This window comes from Lissotriton helveticus, chromosome 5_1 (assembly GCF_964261635.1).
Source record: "Lissotriton helveticus chromosome 5_1, aLisHel1.1, whole genome shotgun sequence".
In the NCBI taxonomy this organism is placed as follows: Eukaryota; Metazoa; Chordata; class Amphibia; order Caudata; family Salamandridae; genus Lissotriton; species Lissotriton helveticus.
This window is the reverse complement of record NC_136065.1, coordinates 1,996,454,968-1,996,479,164: the sequence shown is the minus strand read 5'-3', so window position 1 is coordinate 1,996,479,164 and position 24,197 is coordinate 1,996,454,968. Positions and strand designations below refer to the sequence as shown.

Below are 24,197 nucleotides of genomic sequence, written 5' to 3'. Positions count from 1 at the left end.
AAACTTCCTGTTGGAGAAGTGCCAGGTGATCCTCCGACATGCAGTGGTATTGAGGTGGCATGGTTGGAGGGGTAGCATCGAAGGGGAGGGAGTAGCCACTTCGGCCTATTTGCAAAACCCACCTGTCCGACGTGATGGTGCGCCAGGGGGGGAAGTTATGGTGAATCCTGCCACCCACTGGCATTTGATGGGCGTGAAAGGGCGGACTAGGATGGTTTGGAGGCTGCTGCAGGAGGGTGGGGGGCCCGCTGGCACCCTGAACCACGGCATTGGTTCTCACGTCCCCGGCCGCGCAAAAGTTGGGGCACTTGCAGCCTGTGGCTCTGGGCGGGACGTAGTGGGGCACCCGTTCTGTAGCCACAAAAGGGGCGAAAAGCAGACTACGCTGGGTGGCTGGAGAGGCCCAAGGACTTGGCCATAGCCCGTGAGTCCTTGAAACACTCTAGACCATTGTCCGCTTTGTCGCCAAAAAGGCTACGGCCATCAAAGGGCATGTCCATCAAGGTGTTCTGGACATCCCCCGAAAAGCCAGTCGATGTCATCCAGCTGTAGCGACCAAGAGCTACAGACGTAGAAATCGTCCTGCCTAGAGAGTCAGTGGTATCCAGCCCACAACGGATGGCATCCCTCCTGACGGCGACAGCCTGGGAGAGCAGTGTTTGGCACTCCTTCGGACACTGAGGCAGCACCTACGCAACCGTATCCCACACAGAGTGGGAATAACAGCCCAATAGACATGCGGTGTTTATTGACTGCAGTCCCAAGCTGGCAGAAGAGAAAATGTGCTTCCCAAGATGGTCCAGCTTCTTGGATTCCCTTTCCGGTGGAGCGATAAGAATGCGCTCTTGGAAGTGGAGGCTTGCACCACCAAGATCTCCTGGGTGTGGTGTTGGGAGAGGTAAGTGGGGTCGCCCAGAACCGGGCGTTAGGCAATCATCCAGTCCATAGGAGCCCCCGTGTTGGGCCTGGACCACGTGCCAAAAAGAATGTTGGTAAGGGCCTCATTGGACGGCAGCAGGGGCTCCAAAGAGCTCGCTGCTGGCTGAAGCACCTCTGTTAGTCCTGACCGCCACCGTAAGAAACTCAAAGTTGAGGGCCTCGGCCGCCCTACGCAACACCACTGCGTATGACGCTCCCTCTTCCGTAGCCAGGTAGGAGGAGACAACATGCCAAGGTCAGGGGAGGTGTCAAGACCACTGGCATCCCCCAGTTCCTCTCTCCAGTTCTGCTCAGATCCCATCTGATCAGTTAAAGGGACACCTGACCCTTCCCAGTCCTCCTCCTTGTCCTCAGGTTGCCAATGTGCCCAAAAAGGGACCCCAGGAGTGACCAGAGGCACAAAAACCCCTCTCTGTGCCGGATCTGACATTGGGTGACGTCGAACTGGCTCCGTGTCCACATCGGGATGGAGGCCGGGAACATGACTGGCGTCGGTTCGGCTGCAGTGCCGGAGAAAGAGGCGCCGGTGGAGGTGTAATAAGGTCAACCAGCGCCGTTCTGGATCCAGGTCTGGATCAGAGTGGGGCCTGCGGCACCCTGGCAGGAGAAGAGAGTGGAGAAAGGCCAGGTCCCCCAACCGAATCCGTGGGGCCCGAAGACGCGTCGGTAGATTCGGGCCACCCACAGATGACATGCAATGCCTCGTAAAACTTACGAAGTTGGGCGGGAGTCGCAGCAGGTCCCGGGGAGAGCCGCGGGAGGTGCACCTGCCATCATGTCAGCCGACCAACGGGGAGAAGTCGAAGACCGACTATGCTTCTTCGACTTCTTCTTGGGCTTCAACTTACAAGACCCAGAGTGCGAAGACTTGGATGAGTGGTGATGGCTCCGCAACCGGTCCCTTGACCTCCCTTGGGACCTCGAACGGCGCGGAGTCGACCACCGGCGCTCAAGCAGCTTTCCGAACCGCTCCTGCAAAGTCTTCAGCGCTATCGGCCGGCAGTCGGGGCACGACTTGGGGTCGTGGTCACGCTCCAGGCAAAAGAGGCACATAACGGTGCGGATCCGTAACTGACATCAGTTGGGGACAGGAACCACATGCCTTGAAACAGGGAATCCCTCGTGCACCAGGAGTCGTTGACTCGAAAAAAGACATCAACAAAAGTCGGTCAAAAAAGTCAGTCAAAAAGTGACTGGAGGTACCGCTCTCTTCAGCGCAGAAAAAAAAAGAACTGACGTCAGCGTGCGAGGGCGGCGTCTAAGTAGCTACCTTGACATCCTCCCAGCGACCAGGACGCCAACGACAGACGACCAACGCCACCTTCCAACGCGCAGGGGTACTGCTGATGAAAAAACACTCCAGATCCAGCCTGACGCCTGGGGGTAATTCCAAGGTAAGGAATCAATAACTGGTTTCTTTCAGATAAGGTATACAACAAAATTGTAGTAATGCAGGATGGCAAAGCACGGAATGTGAGAAGATTGGCTAAATGTAAGGGAGATATTAAGGAACATCCTGATGGTTATGAGTCTAGTAATGAGTAAGGCGCTTTGTTTTCCGTTTTTATGGATTTGTACATATAAATACAGACAGAAAACCATTTATTTTCTTGTCTGTATTTATTTTTAAATGTGGATACAAACGGAAATTGGGTGCTTTTAGAGTGATTAAAAACACAGTTTGCCATGACTGACAGGCCAATAACTGTGAGGATTGATAGGTAAGGGTGTTAAAAAAAAAAAAAAAGGAATTTTTGTAAAGAAGCTTGAACAGCAGTATATATGCACGAGCCTGATACAGAAATGTGAATATTTTCATTTAAATGCGTTGATTGATCATCTGCGGGTGTTCATGGCACTGAAGCCTGGCAGGCATTCAAACATGACTGAATATTTATTGGTTAAATAAATTTGGAAATATACCAGTTTCAGGTGTTTTTTTCACAAAACCCATAATAAATATGGATAAATACAGATAAAGATGACAAAAAATAAATATGGAGAAATACAGACGGAAATTTAAAAAAAGAAAATACCATACATTCGGGGGCCCTAGTTATGAGTAATCGGTGAGGAATTGGGTTCACTACATGCCAGCTGTGGTAAGGAGCGATTCTTCTAATGGTAGTGGTGGCAGGGTGGTAGATAGAACCTGCAATTCAGATATTTTAAGTAGAAATTATTCTGTAGCTTCACTAGTCAAATGTGATGCTAGGTTGAGACGTCCACCGACTAGATTGGGTGATTTTGTGCAAGCTCACTATGTTTAAGCATTTATTTTGGATATATTCTCATCTAAGTTAGGAAGAGTTATTATATTTAGGGTTCAGTTATTTTCTTTTTTCATTATATCTGGGTTTCCTTAAATATATAGCTTGGCCTGTGCGATTTTGGAATGGAATGTGGGGTGGCTATTGTACAATGCTGTACTGATTGTTTTCTGGTGGGGCCAGTACCTTGCTGCTGGAAATAAAACCTACTCCTGAACATTACATTTGGGCTACTGGATCATTAACTACTTAACAAGATACTAGCCTCAAAATTGCACAGTGGACAGGTCAGGCCTTGAATCCATATGGCACAACCCCACAATAAAATATAGACAAGACCCTAAACAAGCACACATGGTATAAACACGGAATCACGACGACTAGCGACCTACTCAAACAGGGCACAAATGCAACTTTCGACATTCTCAAAGCCGAACACAATCTAGGAAACATAGAGCTATACAACTTCCTGAAGATTAAGGTAGCGATAAGAAAGGCAAACCTGAACGGACTAACACCCTCTCTCATACAATACGCCATCAACCTCAACAAATTAGGACACCAAGTGGCACATCTCTACAAAGCCCTAGGACCAAAAGCCACAAAACTGAATGACAAGGTGAACACCTACTGGGGCACACTAGCGGGCAGAGCACTGAGCGAGAAGGAAAATGCGGAGCTATGGAGGTCCAAATCGAGGGGGAAGGTTACCTCAACTTTAAACCAGGCAAACATCTGGCTCATACACAAGGCATACTGGACCCCTGCCCGCTTGTCAGCCATGGGAATCCGCGATAGTGATAGGTGCTGGAACTGCAACAAAGATAAGGGGGACCTGGCACACCTACTCTTCCAATGCTCCAAAGTCAGAACCTTCTGGGACACAATAGAAACACTGATAAACGAGATCACGGGGGCCACCCTACAACTAGACTTCCACAGCCTGGCTCTAGGGTTCACATCCCCCTCAATAGCAACCAAAGAAGACAGAGACCTTACAGATCTTCTGCTGACAGCGGCAGTCAAAACGGTCCTGTATAATTGGAAAGACACAGGGAAAGCCACGCCTAAGACATGGCTCAACTGGGTTACCTTCCTAAGGGGGGCGGACACCATCACTGCAAGACACTCACCCAAAACACACAGACAGTCAAGCATGTGGGAGTCCCTAGACAGGTACCTCTCATCATACAAACCGCCATAGGCAGCAAGGCCAACCACCCACCAACAGTAGCCGGGCAACAGACCTCCAAATAGACACACACCAGGGAAACGCAATACTGCCACTCCTCCTCGCCTATCTCCTCTAACTATCTCTTCCGCTTGTGGCCGGGGGCGGGACGGACAAGGACAATCAACGCTACCCCGAGATGGGGAACCGAGGGACAAACAGCGCGCGTACGACGAGAAATGGACTAACGTCATAGAACTGGAGCAGGAAATGAACAATTGGACAAACACCCCCCCCCCCCGGGCGTTTTTTCTCTCCTCCTTTCTTTCCTCCTCTTTTCTCTCTCTTTTTCTCTTCCACCCATGTATAGGTTATGCTCCATGTAAATATATATTTTTTTCTACAATAAAAAATTACAGAAATAGAAATAAAAATGGATTGAGATGGTGTCAAATAGGGCGATTCTCATAAGAAAAAAGTATAGGTGCCCTATTCAAATTTGCTTAAAATGTGGGTAGTAAACCAATTGAGGAAATGATTAAAGTTTATTTAGCAAACACCATCTCTATAGCCACATATGGGGCTGCAATATGGGGAGCCACACAAATAGAAGAGTTACAAATTATTGAAGATAAGATTGCTAAAAGGTTACTATCAATTCCAGGAATTTGGATTGCCTTACATTAGTAGTTAAACCACTGCAAAGGTGCACCGCAACAAGAAATTGAGCAAATTACAATGCTATTAATAAGCATGAATAAGAACGTTTTGCAAATGACAGGATGTTGTTAATCTTCAAATGATCTTTATTTTCAGTATATTCAAAACAACAATGTACAGCCGACGCGTTTCGTCCCAAGCTGGGACTTCTTCAGGGCTTTTGTAAAAGTGAGATTAGAATGCCTTGGCCACGTATTCACAGATTCAGTCATCCAATATGTATGAATTGATGTATAGAAAATCTGATGTATCCGTTTCTCAATCGCCTAACAAATAGATATATAGTACAACCTGGTTTGTTCCATACCGATTGAGAAAAGGATACATCAGATTTTCTATACATCAATTCATACATATTGGATGACTGAATCTGTGAATACGTGGCCAAGGCATTCTAATCTCGTCATATCCTCACTCCTTATGGGACAGCTCACTTTTACAAAAGCCCAGCCCAGCTTGGGACGAAACGCGTCGGCTGTACATTGTTGTTTTGAATATACTGAAAATAAAGATCATTTGAAGATTAACAACATCCTGTCATTTGCAAAACGTTCTTATTCATGCTTATTAATAGCATTGTAATTTGCTCAATTTCTTGTTGCGGTGCACCTTTGCAGTGGTTTAACTTGTATATAATTCCGTTAGGAATCAGCACAGTAACGATGGGTGCTAGTCAGTGTGCACACACTCCCCTCTAGTTATCGTGGGGCTAATTATCAATTGGGGGCGATAAATAGTCAGGTGCTGACATTAGGAAGGGTCCGTCGTTGAACCTTTGGTATTGCCTTACATTAGTGATATGATCAAAATGGCCCCACTACTGCTGTGGCTATCAATTTGGAAAAGAAATAGGGTCCAACTCAATCAGCATATCATAATAGATAAAGAAACTTGATCGTGTTGCAACTATCCCCTGGTTAACTTATGTCAGACAGACCCTTATCTCTATGGGCCTGGAGGATCTGTATGAAAATCCAAAAAGCTGGGAAACCTATCCTAAATCAAGACTGAAAGCTATTTTTAGCAAAAAGTGAACAGATAAGATTGGAAAGGAATAAAACGTAAAACTCAATTACCTATCAGGCTCTACTTTCTGTGCTACATGGTATATTTTCGTTTGTTGTGAATTCTCAGCACCGTTATTTACTGACAAGATTTAGATTACATTACATTCCCTTAACCCCTACTGCGTTTTCCTGCTGTGCGCTGGAATTAAAAAAATGGCTTGTTTATGACAAAGCCAGCTCGTCATCCGCTTAGCGCAGGTAACGCCCATGACGAGCTGCCTTTGTCATTAGCGCTGAAGGGGTTAATGTTGGGCTTCCCGCAAAATACACTCACTAAACTATCAAACCGTATGTCCTTGCGATGCCTTATCTAAACGAACAACCTCCCATTTTTGGTTTTTTGCGTCTTATATGCGACAGAGAGGAAAAGGTTTACTGTGCCGCTATTGTGTAAGCTCACTGACTAATCATACCGTAGCACTTTCAGTTCTTTTGCAATTAGAAACACCATTTGTATGCTTTATGAAGGTGAAGGTTCTACAAGCTGCCCTAAAAACTAGGAAGATTGCAATATAATGTTATCTTGATTTGACAATATTGAATAGAGATGGATATAATCATGTGGGATTTAAACGGTGAGATAAATTTACTTATACCCTGCTGCTACATAATATTTAACTGATTAAAACTTGTTGTATGCCATTTACCTCAGGAGTATAATAATTTATAAGCATTTGTATAATATTTTGAAGATTTTAACGAAAGGATGATTTACTTGATACAAATTAGATGCGTTTTAAAATTTTTGCTTTTATTGTTGTATCAACTGAATGTATGTACTTTTATGCATTCTTTTAAATGCAAAATAAAGTTATGATTGATTGATTGACAGGAAACCTATTTTTCTACCTTCCCATCTCGAACTTTGCTCAGCAGCAGGAAGGCAGAATCGTGTGTGTGGTTGGCAGCAGCGGTAACTTGCTGTCAGACCCTGAAAGTCTGTTATCAGTAGTACAGGGGGACACCCCAAGGGACCCCCTCAGCCCCGGTACATGGGGTCATCGGTGTTGGGGAATGATTCAAACATGTTTAATACCAAACATGACTGGATTCAGCGCAGCCACTATATAGTTACGCATCTTGTAAAGATGGATGTCAACTATATGAATTAAAAAGGCTGACTGCACTTACAAAGCCTCGAGAATCGACTCCGGGGTTTATAGGGGTGTCCTGCTCATGCAGGGGCACCCTCACACTTCTAGTCAACCACCCTGCCCTAAGGACTGAAGAGCCTGCCATAGATTTCAAGTGTAGTGACCCCAGATATAAAGAAACTCATATCTGTCGTGAGAAGTGCAAACACCAACTCGCGCAGGCTGCAATGGCAGGCCTGTAGTCATAGTTAAAGTGGGCTCCCATGGGTGGAATAATACATGCTGCAGCCCATGTGAGACTCCTGGTTTGCCTATGCCCTGGGTACCTCAGTACCATATTCTATGGATTAGAAGTGTACACCAGTAGCCAATTAGGATGTATAGAAGTACTTACCATGGTCAATTTAGGGAGAAAGCACAGTGCCTGGGGTTCTGATTGGCAGGATCTCAGTCAGACTAGTCAAAAACATACTGACACCAGACAGAAAGTAGGGATAACCATGAAAGCAGATCCTCCTTTCTTACAATTGGGATTTATGTTTCTTCAAAAACGGCACATATCAATATACCAAATGAATTCAGTGGTTATCTGATAAATACAGCCATTTACAGTTTACTTGGCATTTTTTTTATAGTAACACTAGGTGAAGTTTGTAGTTTCTCACCCAATGATTCAATTATCTTCATCTGCAGGTCCACTTCCTTCTCCACATAAGTACTCTCTTCTTTCCCCTTAAAGGTATTATAAGATGCATCCTGAGCTTTCATGTTTTCATACCTAGAAAAGAGCCAAATGGAAATGATATCAAATTCCCATCTGTTCAGGTAAGGGTATTGGAGAAATCCTGTATTCTGTCAGATAAATGAGAGGAAGTTGTAGTGAATCAGCCACTTTAGTGGTCTGATGCTCTGTGATGACCCTCGATCACCACCATTGTGTACTGACTTTAGTGTGCTATGTTATTTTAGCCTTAATGTAGGATGGTCTTGCATTAGAATAATCTTGCCAAAGAATAGAAGGTATGGGATGTCGAGGTGCAGAGTTGTTGGTGATAGTATCCACTATGGAGCACGTGTGCACCGAGGGATTAAGTGCATAGTGTTATTTGAATTAAATGAATTATGACTTTAGCCTATTGGCTTTGACGTGGTCTAATATCATTCTGCTTGCCAAGTAGTAGAGGCCTATGCTTGAGCAACTCCATATTCTAAACTGCAGCCATCTTCTGAGCCTCTGTAGGTGAGAGGTTATATTTGAGATTACATGTGTTGTCCACCAGTAGTGAACCAGACAGGACCGGTTCTTGATCGGAAGAATGTGCTCTCTCTATGCCACAGTCATAGCAAAATGCTTGTCCAGCTGCTTGTTGTGCTCTTGGTACGAGGTGGTACAGGAATCCAATGAGAACTGTAGGCGGAGTTAGCTAGAAACTTTGATGGAGAGCTGCTTCTATATTAGAGAAAGGGGGTCCGAGAGATGCTGAGATGCTGGTCTGGTCGTTTGGCGGTCTGATGATACATCACGGTGCAGACGTGCAGTCGTATTTGTGCAACAGAGAGTCCTGACCCAACCGAGAGAGGGAAAGAGAGATGGACCCTTCTTCAGATGACAAGACGCCTAAGATTATGGTGAGGTGTTCCAGGTGTACTTATTGTATCTAACTATGTCTTTTATTTTCAGGCTCTATGTATATGTATGTGTTGATGATTGCTACAAATGTTTACTGTGATGTTTAGTTATTTCTTTCTTTTGTCATCCTATTATCATGTAATAAAGAAACGCTAGAGCATATCATTTGTTTGTATTCCTTGTGAGGGAAGGTCTGGACCCTTTTTTACCAAGTACTTACAGAAGGATGGGCGATTCCCCTCTAATGGGTAATTGTTGATACAGGAGGGAAATCGTCTCCAATCATTCTAATTGTTCTATCCAATATATTGCTAGGAGGAGCATGCGTTGTGTACCCTCTCGGATGGGGAGGTGTTGTGACTTGTTATTTGCGAGCTCCTCGGCAATGGTCTTATATGTTGTCAGTGTTAATTCCTTTCTTGGGTAAGTATTGTGAAATGTGGTGTCTTTCTGGATCCTGAGAAAGGATGTGGTAAGTAATGGCCTGGTGACTGACAGAAGCACCAAAACAAACGGAGAAGTAGGTCATTACATTTTGGCGTAGTCGGTTGCAGGATATGAACGTTGATTTAAAAGGGGAAAATATTGGGGGTTTTTTTGCAATTGAAAGCAGACTCTCAGATATCAGTTGATTTATTTGCATGAGGGTAGCCCATATGGTGTTTCGGCTCATGAGTGAGCTAATTGTGTTGGGTTGAACGAGAAATGCTGTGTGTTTAAATGTGTTTTGTGTAAAGGCTTTGTAAATAGCTTTTTTTACATTAGGCAGAAAGGGCTGGATCCCTGTAAAGTGTTCAGTTAAAGATGCATTTAAAATGTGCTCAGCTGCAACGTGAATGTAACATCTCAGAATATAACCCTGAAAGGTGGGATGATGTTTCAGACAGAGAGTGGGGTTATTTTTAATGTGTTGTTTAATATGCATCCACAATTGTGTGAGTATATACCTTTGCAAACAGGATTACATGTGTACGATTCAGAGGTCAAAAATCTTACAGAAAATCTAGTCAGGTTGTCAATTGCACAGGCTGTTTTAATTAATTCTTCTGAAGAGAGCTTTCAGTCAGACAGGAATGGGCAAAAAGATAAGACCCGTGTTTTAGAATTAACGATCACCAGTGGTGGAAATAAATCAGAGCCAACAGTGCATGATAAACTGTGCTTTAAAAGAGAAATGTACCCATATGTTTTTGAGAGTGGACATCAGCAAACAGTGTACAATGAGTATGACTGGTTCCAAGATTCAAAAATATTTTGTGATTTTAACCAGAAGCCAGTTGCCCCTTTTAGCTACAATACAGCACAAAGGAAAGATAAGTCACTTTTAAAGATGAATGCTAGACCAATGCCCATGACTCTGTGCTTTTGCACACTAAAAGATACTGGACAGAACAGCGTGAGAGAAAATGTGATTTGCTTATGGGAGATCGCACTTGTGGTAAAATGGCCCATTTAGACAGGGAAGGGTGTCTGTGCAGAACAGAACTGAACAGAAACAGATTTGGTAACATCAATCACAAGAATAAAATGTGTTCGTAAATGTGAGAATTCCTAGATTATGACAATAAACTGATGCTGCCCTAAATGTTGTTAGAGAAATGTGATGTTGTATGTGCCTTTTTAAGGTTCCCAATATTTGACAAATGACAGTTTAGAATTTGCTTAAATTAGTTAGACATAACTGTGGAGTGTTTAAACATAAAAATGCTGGGTTTGGCTAGAGGTCAAAAGAGGTTAGGTCTGTTTCTTGTCTAAGACGACAAAATATAAAAGCTGCATGGGGTTCCATTTAAGAATGGAAAATTTCACAGCAGTGAACAGTTGGAAGCGAACTTGGTTTTTTAACCTTGAAGAGATAACTCAGACTGGCTCCGAGCATTTTGTGAAGGGAGGGCCCCCAGAGCAAGTACAGAAGCAGAGCCGTCTCTGCTGGTTATGTTTGGCGACCATCCAATTTGCGTCCGTGGAAGATTTGTGTAAGGGAGGGGGCGATCGCAGAAGCAGTCTCCTCTCTGCTTGTTTATAGTTGCCAATCAACCAGTTTTGTGCGCGGTACATTTCTGTGATGGCGGGGTCATTTTGCTCCTCACCACAGTAAGAGTGCAGTTTACTGCCCCAGCCCTTCTGGCTGTGTAAGAAAAAGTTAGATTTTACCCAAACAAATGTAGAGAATATAATGCAGGTAGTTTTGTTAAATTATTCCCCAGACTTAGAGTACGATTTTATAAACCACAAGGTTTTTAGAGGGAGATAAAAAATGTGTTTGTTTTTTTTGGAATGAAAACTTTTTTTGTAAGATGAGTGATACGTGTGTATCGTTTCAACTTGCCAGATCATGCCGGGGTGCGTGTGGCCCTCCCCTTCCCTTTCCTTTTTGTTATTTTCGTTTGTATTTTTTGTTTATTATTTTTGTTTGAGTGGGCCCCCCAATCCCACCCCCAAGCCTGGAGCCAGACCAGAGCGGACGGTGGTGTCTTATGGCTGATGGCAGACGGGAGCTGATGATCTATGGAGAACCAGATCAGATGGAGGTCTTCCTTGCCGAGGGGATACTGAGGAACTTGGATGCCAGGGAGCTGTCATCTACATAGATGGAGTAGTTTCTGTCCTGTAACTCCAGTTCTGTAGTAGGGGTATCTCGGTTATAGTCATAATTTAGTGAATAGTCCCGCCAAGGGCGTGGACCCCGGAGCAATCAAAAATAATCTCTTAAATTGTCAAAACATGCAGAACTGCACAGACACTTAAGAGAGAATTTAAAGACAGATAATGCAGCCTATATCCACAGGCTACACTGTCCAGTAGAAATTCCACCAATAATCCACAAACAGAACAGCCTGTCCAGATTTCTCCACAGAGAAAAACCTTGCCTTTACCAGCAAAATCCTCTGGAATGATAGAGAGAAGCAGTGGACAGACAAGCCCCATAGGCTGCCTTTATGTGGCTCAGAACAGGATACTGTGCCTTTAAGAGAACTTTCCAGAAGTCTCACAGTATCCCAGAATGCACTGCAGGTCTCATTTACTTTCAGTTCTTTATGACGGCGTAACACACCAGACCTGTAGCATTCCTTACATGAATATCTCTATCCACCGGGGAGGACGGCGGGCGCTTATGACTATAACAGAGATAACCCTACTACAGAACTGGAGTTACAGGACAGAAACTACTCCTTCTGTAGTAGGGGATCTCTGTGTATAGTCATAATCTAGTGAATAGAATGGCAAGCCCATCCCCACACCAAAGCGGCAGTGGAGAAAAAAGAAATAACACCATTACTGTGCGAACAGATTTCGCAGCGAAGCCTGCCCAACCTGAGCGTCTGTCCTGGCATCAGTGTCCAGGCAGTAATGCTTAGCAAAGGTATGGACCGACTTCCAAGTGGCCGCCTTGTAGATTTCTGCAATTGGAACATTACGGAGCAAAGCAGTAGTGGCAGTTTTGCCCCTGGTGGAATGAGCCTTAGGTTTACCCCCTAAGGTCTTATTAGTCTTCTGGTAACACAATTGTATACAGGACACAATCCACCTCGAGATGGACTGTTTTGAGGTAGCAAGACCGGTCCTGACTGATCCATAATTGATAAACAATTGGTCTGACCTACGAATATCTTTGGTTTTATCCAGATAAAATTTCAACACCCTCCTAACATCCAGGGAATGCAGAGACCTTTCCGCTGGAGAGGAAGGATTCTGAAAAAACGTAGGTAAAGTTATGGTCTGGTTAACATGGAATTCAGAGATAACCTTTAGAAGAAATTTAGGGTGAGTACGCATAACAATCTTAGCAGCATGAAATACTGTATAAGGTTCTTGGCAACACAACGCCTGAATTTCACTCACCCTGCGGGCCGATGTAATGGCCACGAGGAACGCCACCGTCCAGGGCAGGTGCTGCAACGAAGCCTTATGAATAGGCTCAAAAGGCTCCTTCATCAATTTGGACAACACGCCGATCAATTCCCATAAAGGCGAAGGAAGCCGGACAGGAGGGAACACTTTCTTCCAGCCTTCCAAAAAATCTTTGATCACAGGGATCTGGAAGAAGGAAGTCTGTGAAGGGCATTTCCTGTAGACATTCAGCGCAGTGAGATGAACGTTAATGGAATGGACATTAAGTCCAGACTGCGCCAAATATAGAAGATCCGGAAGGATGACATATTCCTTACACGTCGTCGGGTCATAGTTCTTGGACTTGCACCAGATGCAAAATCTCTTCCACTTGTAAGCATAGGAAGTCCTAGTGGAAGGTCGCTTAGCCTCCTTCCGTATGTCCATATAATCTTCTGGTAGATTCAAATGGCCATATTGCACTATCTCAGGAGCCATGCTGCCAAACTCAAAGACGAGAGGTTGGGGTGCACTATCTGCCCCCGAACTTCGTGAGAAGGTCCGGCCGGCACGGCAGCCGTATGTGAGGAAGGAGAGACCGGTGAATCAGGTCCGTGAACCACCACTGCCTGGGCCATTCCGGGGCAATCAGGATCATCCGCGCCCTGGACTGGGACAGCTTGATGAGCACCGCCGGAATCAGGGGAATGGGTGGAAAAGCGTACAGAAAGCTGTTCGACCAGTTGATCCATAACGCATTCCCCAGCGTCCCCTGCTGGTAGTACCTGGAGAAGAAGTCTCGGCATTTGCTGTTTTCGGCGGTGGCGAACAGATCTACGTCTGGAGTCCCCCACCTTGCGAAGACTTCTCCTAGTACTTCGTCGTTTATGACCCATTCGTGGTTTTCCTGAATCAGTCTGCTCAGTGCGTCGGCCTGAACATTCTGCACACCTGGTAGATGGGTAGCCGTTATCGTCAGTCCTCTGTCTAGAAGCCAACGCCAGATCGCCTGCGCCTCCTGCGACAGAGTGCGTGATCTCGAGCCCCCCTGCTTGTTGAGGTAATACATCGTGGTCGTATTGTCCGTCTGTACAAGCAGAGAGTTGGTCTGAAAGGACGGATGAAAGACCTTCAGTGCCAAGTGAACAGCTCTGAGTTCCAGGAAGTTTATGTGATACGTGGACTCCGTCAGGGACCACGTTCCTTGTATCTGTAAGTCTCCGGAGTGCGCCCTCCAGCCGTGGAGAGACGCATCCGTCACGATAGTCTGTGTGGGAATGTCCTTGTGGAAAGGAACCCCTCCGAGGAGATTCTCCGCTGAACACCACTACTTCAGAGACTGAAGAGCATGCAGAGACAGTCGTATCTTGTCGTCCCAAGATCCTTTCCTCTGATCCCACTTGTTGGAAATGGGATCCCTGGCTGGCCAGGGCTTTCGCCAAAGTCAGTCAGAGACCACCACACCCAAGTCAGGGCAAGGGAGTTACACGCCAAGATAACCCCTACTCACCCTCTAGGTAACGTGGCGCGAGCAGCAAGGCTAAACTTGGAGGCGATGTAGGCTAAGTATTTGCGCACGCACCCCAGCAACAACAACCAAAGGCCCACCACAAAGGAAACTCCACACCAGGTTATATAAAAATAGCCTTTGTATTACACCAAAACACATTAGATAAAACACACACTTTACAATGTGCCAGAGGCACGGGCAGAATTTACAGGGGATATGTACAAGACAGGGCCACCTGGACCACTGTCAGGAATCAGAAGTAGCACTTTCAGAAATAGCACTTAGTACATAGAATATAGCCCAAAATAGCACACAACCAGTAATTACTGGTAACCAGGATCTCACTAGCACCACCTGTACTAGGGAGAAAACAACCACCTATGTATCACAATACCTGTAGGGGTGTAAGAGGAAAACACATGATGCAATGCATGACATTCATTCAGAGGTGTAAGGGCACATGACGCATAAACAATACATTCAGAGGTGCATAGAAAGTACAATTGCGCAAAACTCAGAAGTCACCACCTGTGACTGTCCCTGTGTCCCAATGTCAGGGCCTAAACGTCGCAGTTGCCCACAAAGTGCTGGGCAACTGGTGCAGGGAAAGTTAGGGCAAAGTTGGAGCCTCTCTGGGCTCAAGAACACGAACTGGCCCTCCTGAGCCTCTCTCAGGCTCTTCAACAGAATGGGCACTCGAGCCTCTCTGGGGCTCGCAACGCAAAAGGGCTGGGGCCTCTCTGGGCTCCAACACGAGGGAATGGCACCCTCAGAGCCTCTCTGGGCTCAAGGAACAAAATGGCCCCCAGGAGCCTCCTGGCTCGGGAAGAAGATGCCCCCTCTGAGCCTCTCCGGGCTCAACACAAATAAATGCCCGGGCCCCCCACAGGGCCTAGAACAATGGTGCCCCCTTCGTTGGAGTCCCCCCTCTGGGGACTCGAAAACAACTGGCACCTCGAGCCCCTCAGGACTCTAGACCCCGAAATGCCCTCAAGAGCCTCTCGTGGCTCTGACACATGTGGCGCCGTGAGCCTCGCACTGGAGGGGAGGGGCGGGCACCGTCAATGTGCCCCGACGCCCCCCTCTCCCTGAGCAGTCACTCACCGGCTGGCTGGGCTGCAGGGCGGCTCCTCTCCTCTCGTCCCGGGGCTCCAGGCACGACGCGGCAGGCTCTGCTCCTCGAGAGCTCCCGCTCCTCGGGGCTCTCTGGACACTTCTCCCTGGGCTCTCCCTCACTTTGGGAGCCTGGGGAGGACAAGGGAAGACGCCGGCTTCTCTCTTCACCGGAGCGCGGGGTGGCCTCCCGTCCGCTTCCGGTTGCCTCTCTGTCCTGCGCCCGGCCTGCCTGACTTGCGGGTCGCGGCAGCGGGGCGGGACTTCCGGTCGGCCTCTCCGGGGCCGCGCTGTAATTGGTCGGCCGCCTCACCACTTCCGGGTCGCCGCGGGCAGCGTGGCGGCTCGCTTCTTAGGCAGGCAGGCGGGCTCCCATGATCCGAGGAGTGGGCTCCCTCGTGATCCAAATAAACCACGGACCTGGGCAATGCCGGGTGGGCACCGGCCTCCTAATCAATTATAAAGCGAGGTAGGCACTCGCTAGGCAGGCAAAGCGCTCCTCAGCGCTTAACAGGCAATTTACAGCGCTCCAAGCGCTATAATCAAAAACAAAGCGCTTCCAAGCGCTAGAGGGCATAAAGCGCGCTCCTAGCGCTACAAACAGGATAAGGCGCTCCCAGGTGCCCTCAGCAAGCAGGGCAGTAGGCAGAGGGGCAAGGCTGGGCCCAGAGCCAGCACACTGGGTCTCCAGGCAGGGAGACAGTCCAAGTGGCGGTCCTCTGGCCCAGCGACAGCAGCAGCAGCCCCTCAGGATCCTAGAAGAGAACAACTTCAGTGGGGACACAGCCCCATTTTCATACAGTGCATTCCTTTGTCTGAGGGTGCAGAGTGGGGGCGGAACCAGTCGCAGCTGGTTCTTGAGTACTCTGTTTACCTCAACCACCCTCTCTATTCACTGGCAGGGCTTGGGTCATTAGACACACCACAGGGGGGCGGAGCCAGCATTGTGTGGGGAAAACCCAGCCCATCCAGGACACAGGTACACTCCTCCCACACATCACTCATGCTAATCTCCCACTCACCACCGGGCAGACCCATCCAGACTTCCTGGAGCCTGGCATGCCAGCCAGCTCCAGCCAATCACACGCCAGCACCCTCACAGCACACGTACAGCCATGTCTAGAAATGGCGCTTCGCTACTAGACACATACATGCTGCATACACCATCTCGCAGCATCCACTCTCACGAGTTCACACATACCAGACTCAAGCCTGTACACCCCACGCATCAGGAACTACCAGGGACACATACATTCCCCATGCATTCCTATGGGCGGGCAGGCCTAGCTCAGCACATGCACTCAGAGTGCGCACGCACTTTCCACTGGGACACAGTGAAAGTGCGCAGAATCCCAAAATCACCATCTCCAGGTCACCCTTTCAAGCAAAAAGTCTAGGGGTGAACCTGCCCTAAGGGCCAAAGTCCAACATAACCCCCTTCCAGCCAAAACGCAGGGGAGAACAATCACCACCGTGATGGACTTCCCTACTTGGGGCGATAGAACACGGACGCAGGCCCGCAACTGCAGGGACACCCTCCTGTTCTACGCCACGGTGAACCCATGGGATTCCCTCTAAACACACTGTCTGGACCAACTGGGCTACCCCACTGGTACTCCCAAGTTGTCCGCGGCCAGGACCAGGCCCTGGGCCACCCAGGTGCCACTGGTCCATGCCAATTCGCAGAGTGGGGGGTAGTAACCCCTGGCACATAGGAGCCATTCTCCACTCTTCCTGTCTGCAAGACAGGACTAGACTGCCACTGGTTCTCCAGCCTAAGGCCTACAACCTCAGGCGGACCAGGAGTCTCAGGGAAGGCTCTCCTCCCCCTACCTCTTCTCCTAGGGTTCCTCCTCCCTCTGCGAGGGGTACCCCTAGAACGCCATTCCAACCCAGGACTTATCCACTCAGGTTGCACCGGGGTCAGAGGTGGGCTCTCCCACCCTCTGCACCCCCTTCCAGAGGTCTGCCCTCTCCCACCTGGAGAAGTTCCTCTGGAAGGAGAACCGGTCAGGACACTGGTTATAGTCGTCCTACCCTTCAGGTCAGGCTGATCCTGAACCTGGCCTCCCAACCTCTGGTCTAGAACCTTCGGTGGAACAATTGCCTGGCACTCCAGGACTTCTGGGGATTCACACGCAATCCCCCTGAGGCTAACAAATGTCACATCTGTTGCGTGACTGTCTGTCTGGCGCAGATCTCCCGCCCTCTGTCCACCTGACAGTGCGTGACGATCCCCCAGACCAGAAGTGGTGTTACCATGGTCACTACACGGGAACCTAGCCCAACTGGGTAGTCCCTGACCCACTGGTCCTTCCACTGGGGAACTCCCCCAATCACTCCTCACTCTGGACTCCTGTACCCTCCCTATCGGAGCGGTACTGCCAGACTCTAGAACCACAGGAGCTCTGGTTACAGACGCTCCAGGTCCTCTACTCACTAGGAGATCCTCCTCAACTGGGTTAACAGGACAGCCTAGGTCCCCAACCTGGTGTTCCCTCAAGAAACCACCCAGGTTCTGAGACAGGGCTTCGGGCCTCTGGGGGCTCTCAGCCACCCACTGACTCCTGCTCCACTGAGCCAGGCAGTCAGCCCCTACACCCTTCTCACTAACCAGGGACCTAGCTGGGCTACACTGAGCCTCTTCCACCACGCTGGGCTGGAAGATCCCTGACCCACTACTTTTGGAGTCACTCCCTAATGACTCTACAGAACCCCTGGTACCTTCCCAGCGGTCTGCTTCCTCTGCAAGGTCCCAAGGACAAAAACATTTCCACTTCAGCAGGTGCTGGCGCAACTCTGGACACACAACACTGAGCAACTGCTCTTTGAGGAACATACTCACTACTCCGTCCCTCTCATCGTCCGGGTTAGCCGCCAGCCAATCCTCCATTGCATCAGAACAGTCATCCACAAAATACCCCCACTTCTGGTGAGGCGGTTTCCTATGGTTCCTGAACTTCAACCTGTTCTCCTCTTGGGAAACAGGTTCCAGACTCTGGGAACTGGGACTTTCTAGACTGAGATTTAAATAGCTGCCACCACTGGACCCAACCCTCCCTGGGGGATCCAGAAACTCAACACTGCGCGCAGGGGATAGTCTACCCTCCAGAGCTACTTCGCCTCTGGTGGAGGCCCTCTCAGCCTCCTCTATCCTTTCCTGCGCTAAGACCCTCTCGGTCTCTAGCTGTTGCTTCTTAACCTCCAGCTGTTGCTTTCTAATGCCCAGCTGTGCCATAGCCTGGGCATGCTCCAACCTGAGCCTCTCTAAAGCCAGCTGGTGCTCCCTTTCTCTCCTCCTATCTTCCAGCTCCTCTGGGGACAGGGAAAGGGATGAGGCGATGCCTCCTAAACTGGACCCAGCAAGGGACTCCCTATCTATGGGGTCCTCACTATCTGCTGGCGTCCCTGTGCTATCATCTTCTTCCTCCTCAGACTCTTCAGGGCTCCCCTCAGACCCACCACCCTCATGGTGAGAGACCCGGGCCCTCTCCTCACTGTGCTCACGCTCCCAGCCATCCTTCTGCCATTGGATCAGGTTACCCCTAAGTTGGGACTGGGTGTCTGACTCATTCACTGCAATGTCTCTCTCTTCGCAAAACTCTCTCAGTTCATGCAAAAACAGACCCCAGACATTAAAAGCAGACTCCATCTTGGCAAGATGATCACAGACACGTGCAACACAGGGGACTGAACAATCTGAAGTAAGAGGACACAATTCCAAAACTTCAACAATCTCCTTATCAAAGAGAACTCATACTCATGCGTCCAGGAAAACACACCATTCATCCACACTCACCCTCCCCTCGGATCGGTAAGGCAGTTTCTACCACCCCTGACTTCTCAACCTGACCAAAAGCGACACAGGTACCAAACTCTGGAAGCAGGGCGGGGGACAAATGTACTGAACACAATCAAATGACACTCTTCAGGAGAAGAAAATAATGAAACTTCCAAAACAATCCCCTAAAATGTGGTCATCTAAAATGCAGAGCTTTGAAGTGCGGCCAGCCGCTACTGTGGTACAACGCAAACACAAATCCTTATCCCACCGCTTGCCGCCAATGTTGGAAATGGGATCCCTGGCTGGCCAGGGCTTTCGCCAAAGTCAGTCAGAGACCACCACACCCATGTCAGGGCAAGGGAGTTACACGCCAAGATAACCCCTACTCACCCTCTAGGTAACGTGGCGCGAGCAGCAAGGCTAAACTTGGAGGCGATGTAGGCTAAGTATTTGCGCACGCACCCCAGCAACAACAACCAAAGGCCCACCACAAAGGAAACTCCACACCAGGTTATATAAAAATAGCCTTTGTATTACACCAAAACACATTAGATAAAACACACACTTTACAATGTGCCAGAGGCACGGGCAGAATTTACAGGGGATATGTACAAGACAGGGCCACCTGGACCACTGTCAGGAATCAGAAGTAGCACTTTCAGAAATAGCACTTAGTACATACAATATAGCCCAAAATAGCACACAACCAGTAATTACTGGCAACCAGGATCTCACTAGCACCACCTGTACTAGGGAGAAAACAACCACCTATGTATCACAATACCTGTAGGGGTGTAAGAGGAAAACACATGATGCAATGCTTGACATTCATTCAGAGGTGTAAGGGCACATGACGCATAAACAATATGTTAGACCTGGCATCATTGGCATGAGTCTCCCCTCCATTTTTTCTGTTTGCCTCCTCTGTTTACGATGTTTTTGCTGGTATATGCTTTGGGCACTGTGCCACTGCTGATCAGTGCCACAGTGCAAGTGCTCCCTATGTGAAATTGCTGTATTGATTGACTTCCATGTTTGGCTTATTTGGTTTGCTGTCAGTCCCTAGTAGAGTGCACCAGGAGTGCCAGGGCTTGTAAATACAAATGCTGCTAGTGGGCTTGCAGCACATGTTGTGCCACCCACAAGAGCGGCCTAGTAAAAGTATGTCTGAAGGTCTGCCATTGCCAGACCACGTGCAGTCTGACTGTCACGAGGACTGCGCAAGTACACCTACTTGCCAGTCCCTAAACCTTCCCTTAACTTCATGTTAGTCACCCCTATGGTAGGCCCACGGGCAGGGTGCATTGTAAGCATAAGGTAGGACAAGCCTGACAAGGTTGGCATGTCCTAATAGTGAATTACATCCATAGTCGTTTTTCACTATTGTAAGGTAGCCTGCTCTCCATCAGTTAGAATGGGCTGCCAGGATTATTAATGTTATAATCCTAGCGGGCTCGGGGAGCATGGTGCAATGTCGAGTTTGGTATCCCTGAACTCAGGGTTTAATAATGCATCCGTTTGTGTGGATGGTTTTTGGACTCTGTGTTTGAAAATAGCACTTTTAGAAAGTAGCTATTTTCTTGTCTAACTGTCTACCGGTCTCTGCTGGTTCTGGTGTGCGTGTGACAGGAGCTGGGTGGCTCCAGAGAGTCTGAATGAGTCAGTGTGGGATGAGTGGGGCATTTGCATTGAGAGTAGGGGAGAGTAGCTCTTGATAGCCTGCCCTGCCTGATACAATGTTGGCTCCGCCCCCCTGCCAGGCGACTGATGACTCTGTGCTTGCCTGGGACTTTCCTGGCCCGCCTCCTGCCGGGCAGCTGATGGCCCTGCCCCTGCCAGTGACAATGCTGGCTCCGCTCCTGCTGAGCGGCTGAGGACTCTGCCCTGCCCAGTGAATAGGCCAGGTGCTCTGGCCTGGCAACACCCACAACAAACCCAGGATGGGGGGAAATTCCCCTGCATGGACAAAGGGATCAAAGCCAAAAAGGGGTATAAGAGAAGGACCCCTGAACCAAGAATTCAGATCACTTCTGACAAGGAAACCTGAACCAAGGACAAGAAGCCTGCTGATCTAAGGACTGCCTACCCCTTCTGCCAGAGTGCTGTTTGTTGGGGGAATCCTGCATTGCTTCTTTATTTTTGCCAAGGAACCAGGAGAGAGGAACTTTGTGTGTACTCTCACTCTTTGCTGAGAAAATCTCCAAGGGCTGGAAGAGTGCCAGTCTCCTGTTGAAGTCACAGGGCTAAAGGACTTCATCTGCTTAAAGTGCTATTTGCTGGAATTTGTGAATCCAGCACCTCTGAAAGAATCCAGCAATCTCGACGCCGACGGACGCCGCCGAATCCAGCTCGACATCGTGAGTAACGGCTCCAGTGTCCCGCTTCCTCGACGCCGGCCGCCGGGCCCGATCGACGCCAGCAGCAACGCCAGTGAGTAGTGAGTTCGGCTCCAGCTCCAAGTGACCCCGTGTCTGCACCGCTGCTGATCGCATCGACTTCGAGCCCTCTCGACGCCGTGAGCGCTGCTCACTCTTGCAACATCGACAACGTCGTATCCTGCTTCATCCCGTGAGCGCTGCTCCCGCCTGACTTCGGTCGACGCCGCTGCAGATCGCCCCGACTCCGAGGCCCGATCGACGCCGAAGACGCGACGCCGGACATCTCGACGCCGCTGATCATCGAGTGCTTCACTTTTTCCAAGGTACTGTGTTGTTGGGGTCTGTGCGACTCCGGGCTCGACGTAGCGCTCCTCGCGGTCGACGCCGAACCTTTGGATTAACTTTGCCTCGACGTCGTGTGACTCCCGTGTGGGTTACATTGTTGCCAAGAACTGTGTTTTAGAGAAGAAGAGTTGCTTTTGATACTAAAGACTTTGTGCTAAGAAGAAACCGTGCTTGAACTATTATTTTTCCTTCCAAGAGTATTTATTGAGACTGTGGTATATTTTTGTCGTTATTTGGTCTTGTGCTAAACCTTATATAAAAATCCATATTTTTATAATACTACTGTGTCGTGGCCATTTGTAGTGTATTCACTTTATTACTGTATGTGGTCATAAATGCTTAACGCACTGCCTCTGAGATAAGCCTGTCTGCTTTGCCAAGCTACCAAGGGGGTGAGCAGGGGTTATCTAAGTGTGTGATCTCCTTGCCCTGACTAGAAAAGGTGTGTCCCTATTTGTCAGAAGTGTATACCTCTGCCAACTAGAGACAGCCGCTTCTAACATTGGTGGGTCAGCGGTGGGATTTTGAACTTTGCATTTATGACCCATGTGCAGCGATTAGTGTGCGCTACATAGTGAAAGCAGACCATAGCGCAGGCACAATCTGTTTTGGTTGGATATTCTATTTTTGTTCTCCGCTTTTCCTGAAGCTTGATTTTTGAAACTGCCAGTTTTGACCATGAGTAATGCTGGAAGCACTACACCTGTTGTTGAGGAGGAGTTTGATAGGAGTAAGATAAACGACTATCCAGTAAGGAAGCTGAAATCCTTTTGCAAGCAGTTGAAAGTTCCTACCACAGGCATTTCCAAGAGAGCAGATTATCTCAAAGCATTGGAGGCCTGGTTAGAGGCCAGAGACCCCTCTGCCCCGGTGGTGGTACCAACAGAGGAAGGGGAGGAGGAAGTGCCCGTGACTGGGCCTGTATCCCCTCCTGGCAGCAGTGTTTCCTCCAAAGGTCTTTCCCCTGAAGAAAGAGAAGAAAGGGCGAAGGAGCGAGCCTACAACGTGGAAATGGCAAAACTTAAGATAAATGGGCAGTTGGAGATAGAGAATGCAAGAGGCAGGAGAGAGGCTGATTTGGAGATCAAAAGATTAGAGTTTGAAAGAGAGAAGTTAGCTTTTGAGCGTGAGAGAATGGTGAGGGACATGGAGCTCAAAGCTAAGGAGTTAGAATTGAATCCCTCTGGTGGCAGCGTCCCATCTGTGCCTGCAGAAAGTAGGTTTTATTTTCCCAAAGATGTGATCAAAGATTTTCAGAAGAATGAGGATATTGGTCAGTGGTTTAAAGCATATGAGTTAGCATTGTTGGCCCACCGGGTCCCTGAGAAGGATTGGGGAGCGGGGTTGTGGGGTCGCTTTGTGAATGAGGGAAGAGATACCCTGTTAGACATGCCTGTTGAGAATAGGACGTCTTATGCTCATATGAAAGATGCTTTAATGTTAAGGTATGGCCTAACCCCAGAAAAGTACAGACAGGCCTTTAGAGAATGTAAGAAGTTGCCTGGTACCACGTGGGTGGAGTATGTGTCATATTTTTGCAGAGCCATGGATGGTTGGGTAAAGGGCAGCAAAGTGGAAAGTTATGATGCTCTTTATGATTTGTTTGCTTGGGAGCACTTGTCTAATAACTGTTTTCCAGAGCTGCGCCAGCACCTGATTGATAGCAAGATATCTAACCCTAGAAAACTTGCTGAAGAGGCGGACCGCTGGGTCAGTACCAGGGTCCACAAGGGTCCAGTGGGAGACTCAGCCAAAGGTGGGCAGGGTCCCCAGCAGAAGAGTGGGGGGGACAAGGGTAAACAGAAGGAGTCCCAGAAAGGGCCCCAAAGTAATCCCCAAGGGAACCAAGGGAAAGGTTCCCAGCCTCCCTCTGTGAAGAAATCAGAGGCCCCGCCAGGTAAACCTGGTCATAGGGGCCCACTGACCTGCTTCGTTTGTAAGCAGGTAGGACACCGTTTTTATGACCCTCAGTGTCCCTTGAAGAAGTCTGGTGCACTACCCAGTGCACCACCCCGTCAGTTGGCTAGTGTAGCTCTGGGAGGGGAGGAGATGGTTGCCCATGGTGGGGAGGGTCCCGCGGAGATGTCCCTGGTCTCTCTAGGAGACATGGAATTGGTCCCTCCACCCCCTCTGCCTAGTAACACTAAGAAATATAGGCAGTGGGTGACCATTAATGGCCATAGAGTGGAAGCTCTCAGAGACACCGGAGCGAGTGTGACAGCTGTCAAGTGTCACTTGGTGTCCAGAGAGCAGGTTGTTCCCCACGCATTCTACCCTGTGATAGCTGCTGACAACTCCCAGAAAGAGTGTGAGGTAGCTCAAGTTTCCTTTGAATGGGGGGGAGT

At 48.5% G+C, this 24,197-nt stretch overlaps 1 protein-coding gene across 2 annotated transcripts in view; it reads right to left on the bottom strand.

Annotated features, from left to right (window-relative positions):
* Positions 1–24,197, bottom strand: part of LOC144756149 (E3 ubiquitin-protein ligase TRIM39-like) — a 439,360-nt gene that overhangs the window by 316,249 nt on the left and 98,914 nt on the right. For both annotated transcript variants that reach the window (XM_078645725.1, XM_078645726.1), the window contains exon 6: positions 7,927–8,039. In XM_078645725.1, coding sequence (XP_078501851.1) covers positions 7,927–8,039 — 113 coding nt within the window. The remainder of the gene's footprint in view (positions 1–7,926; positions 8,040–24,197) is intronic.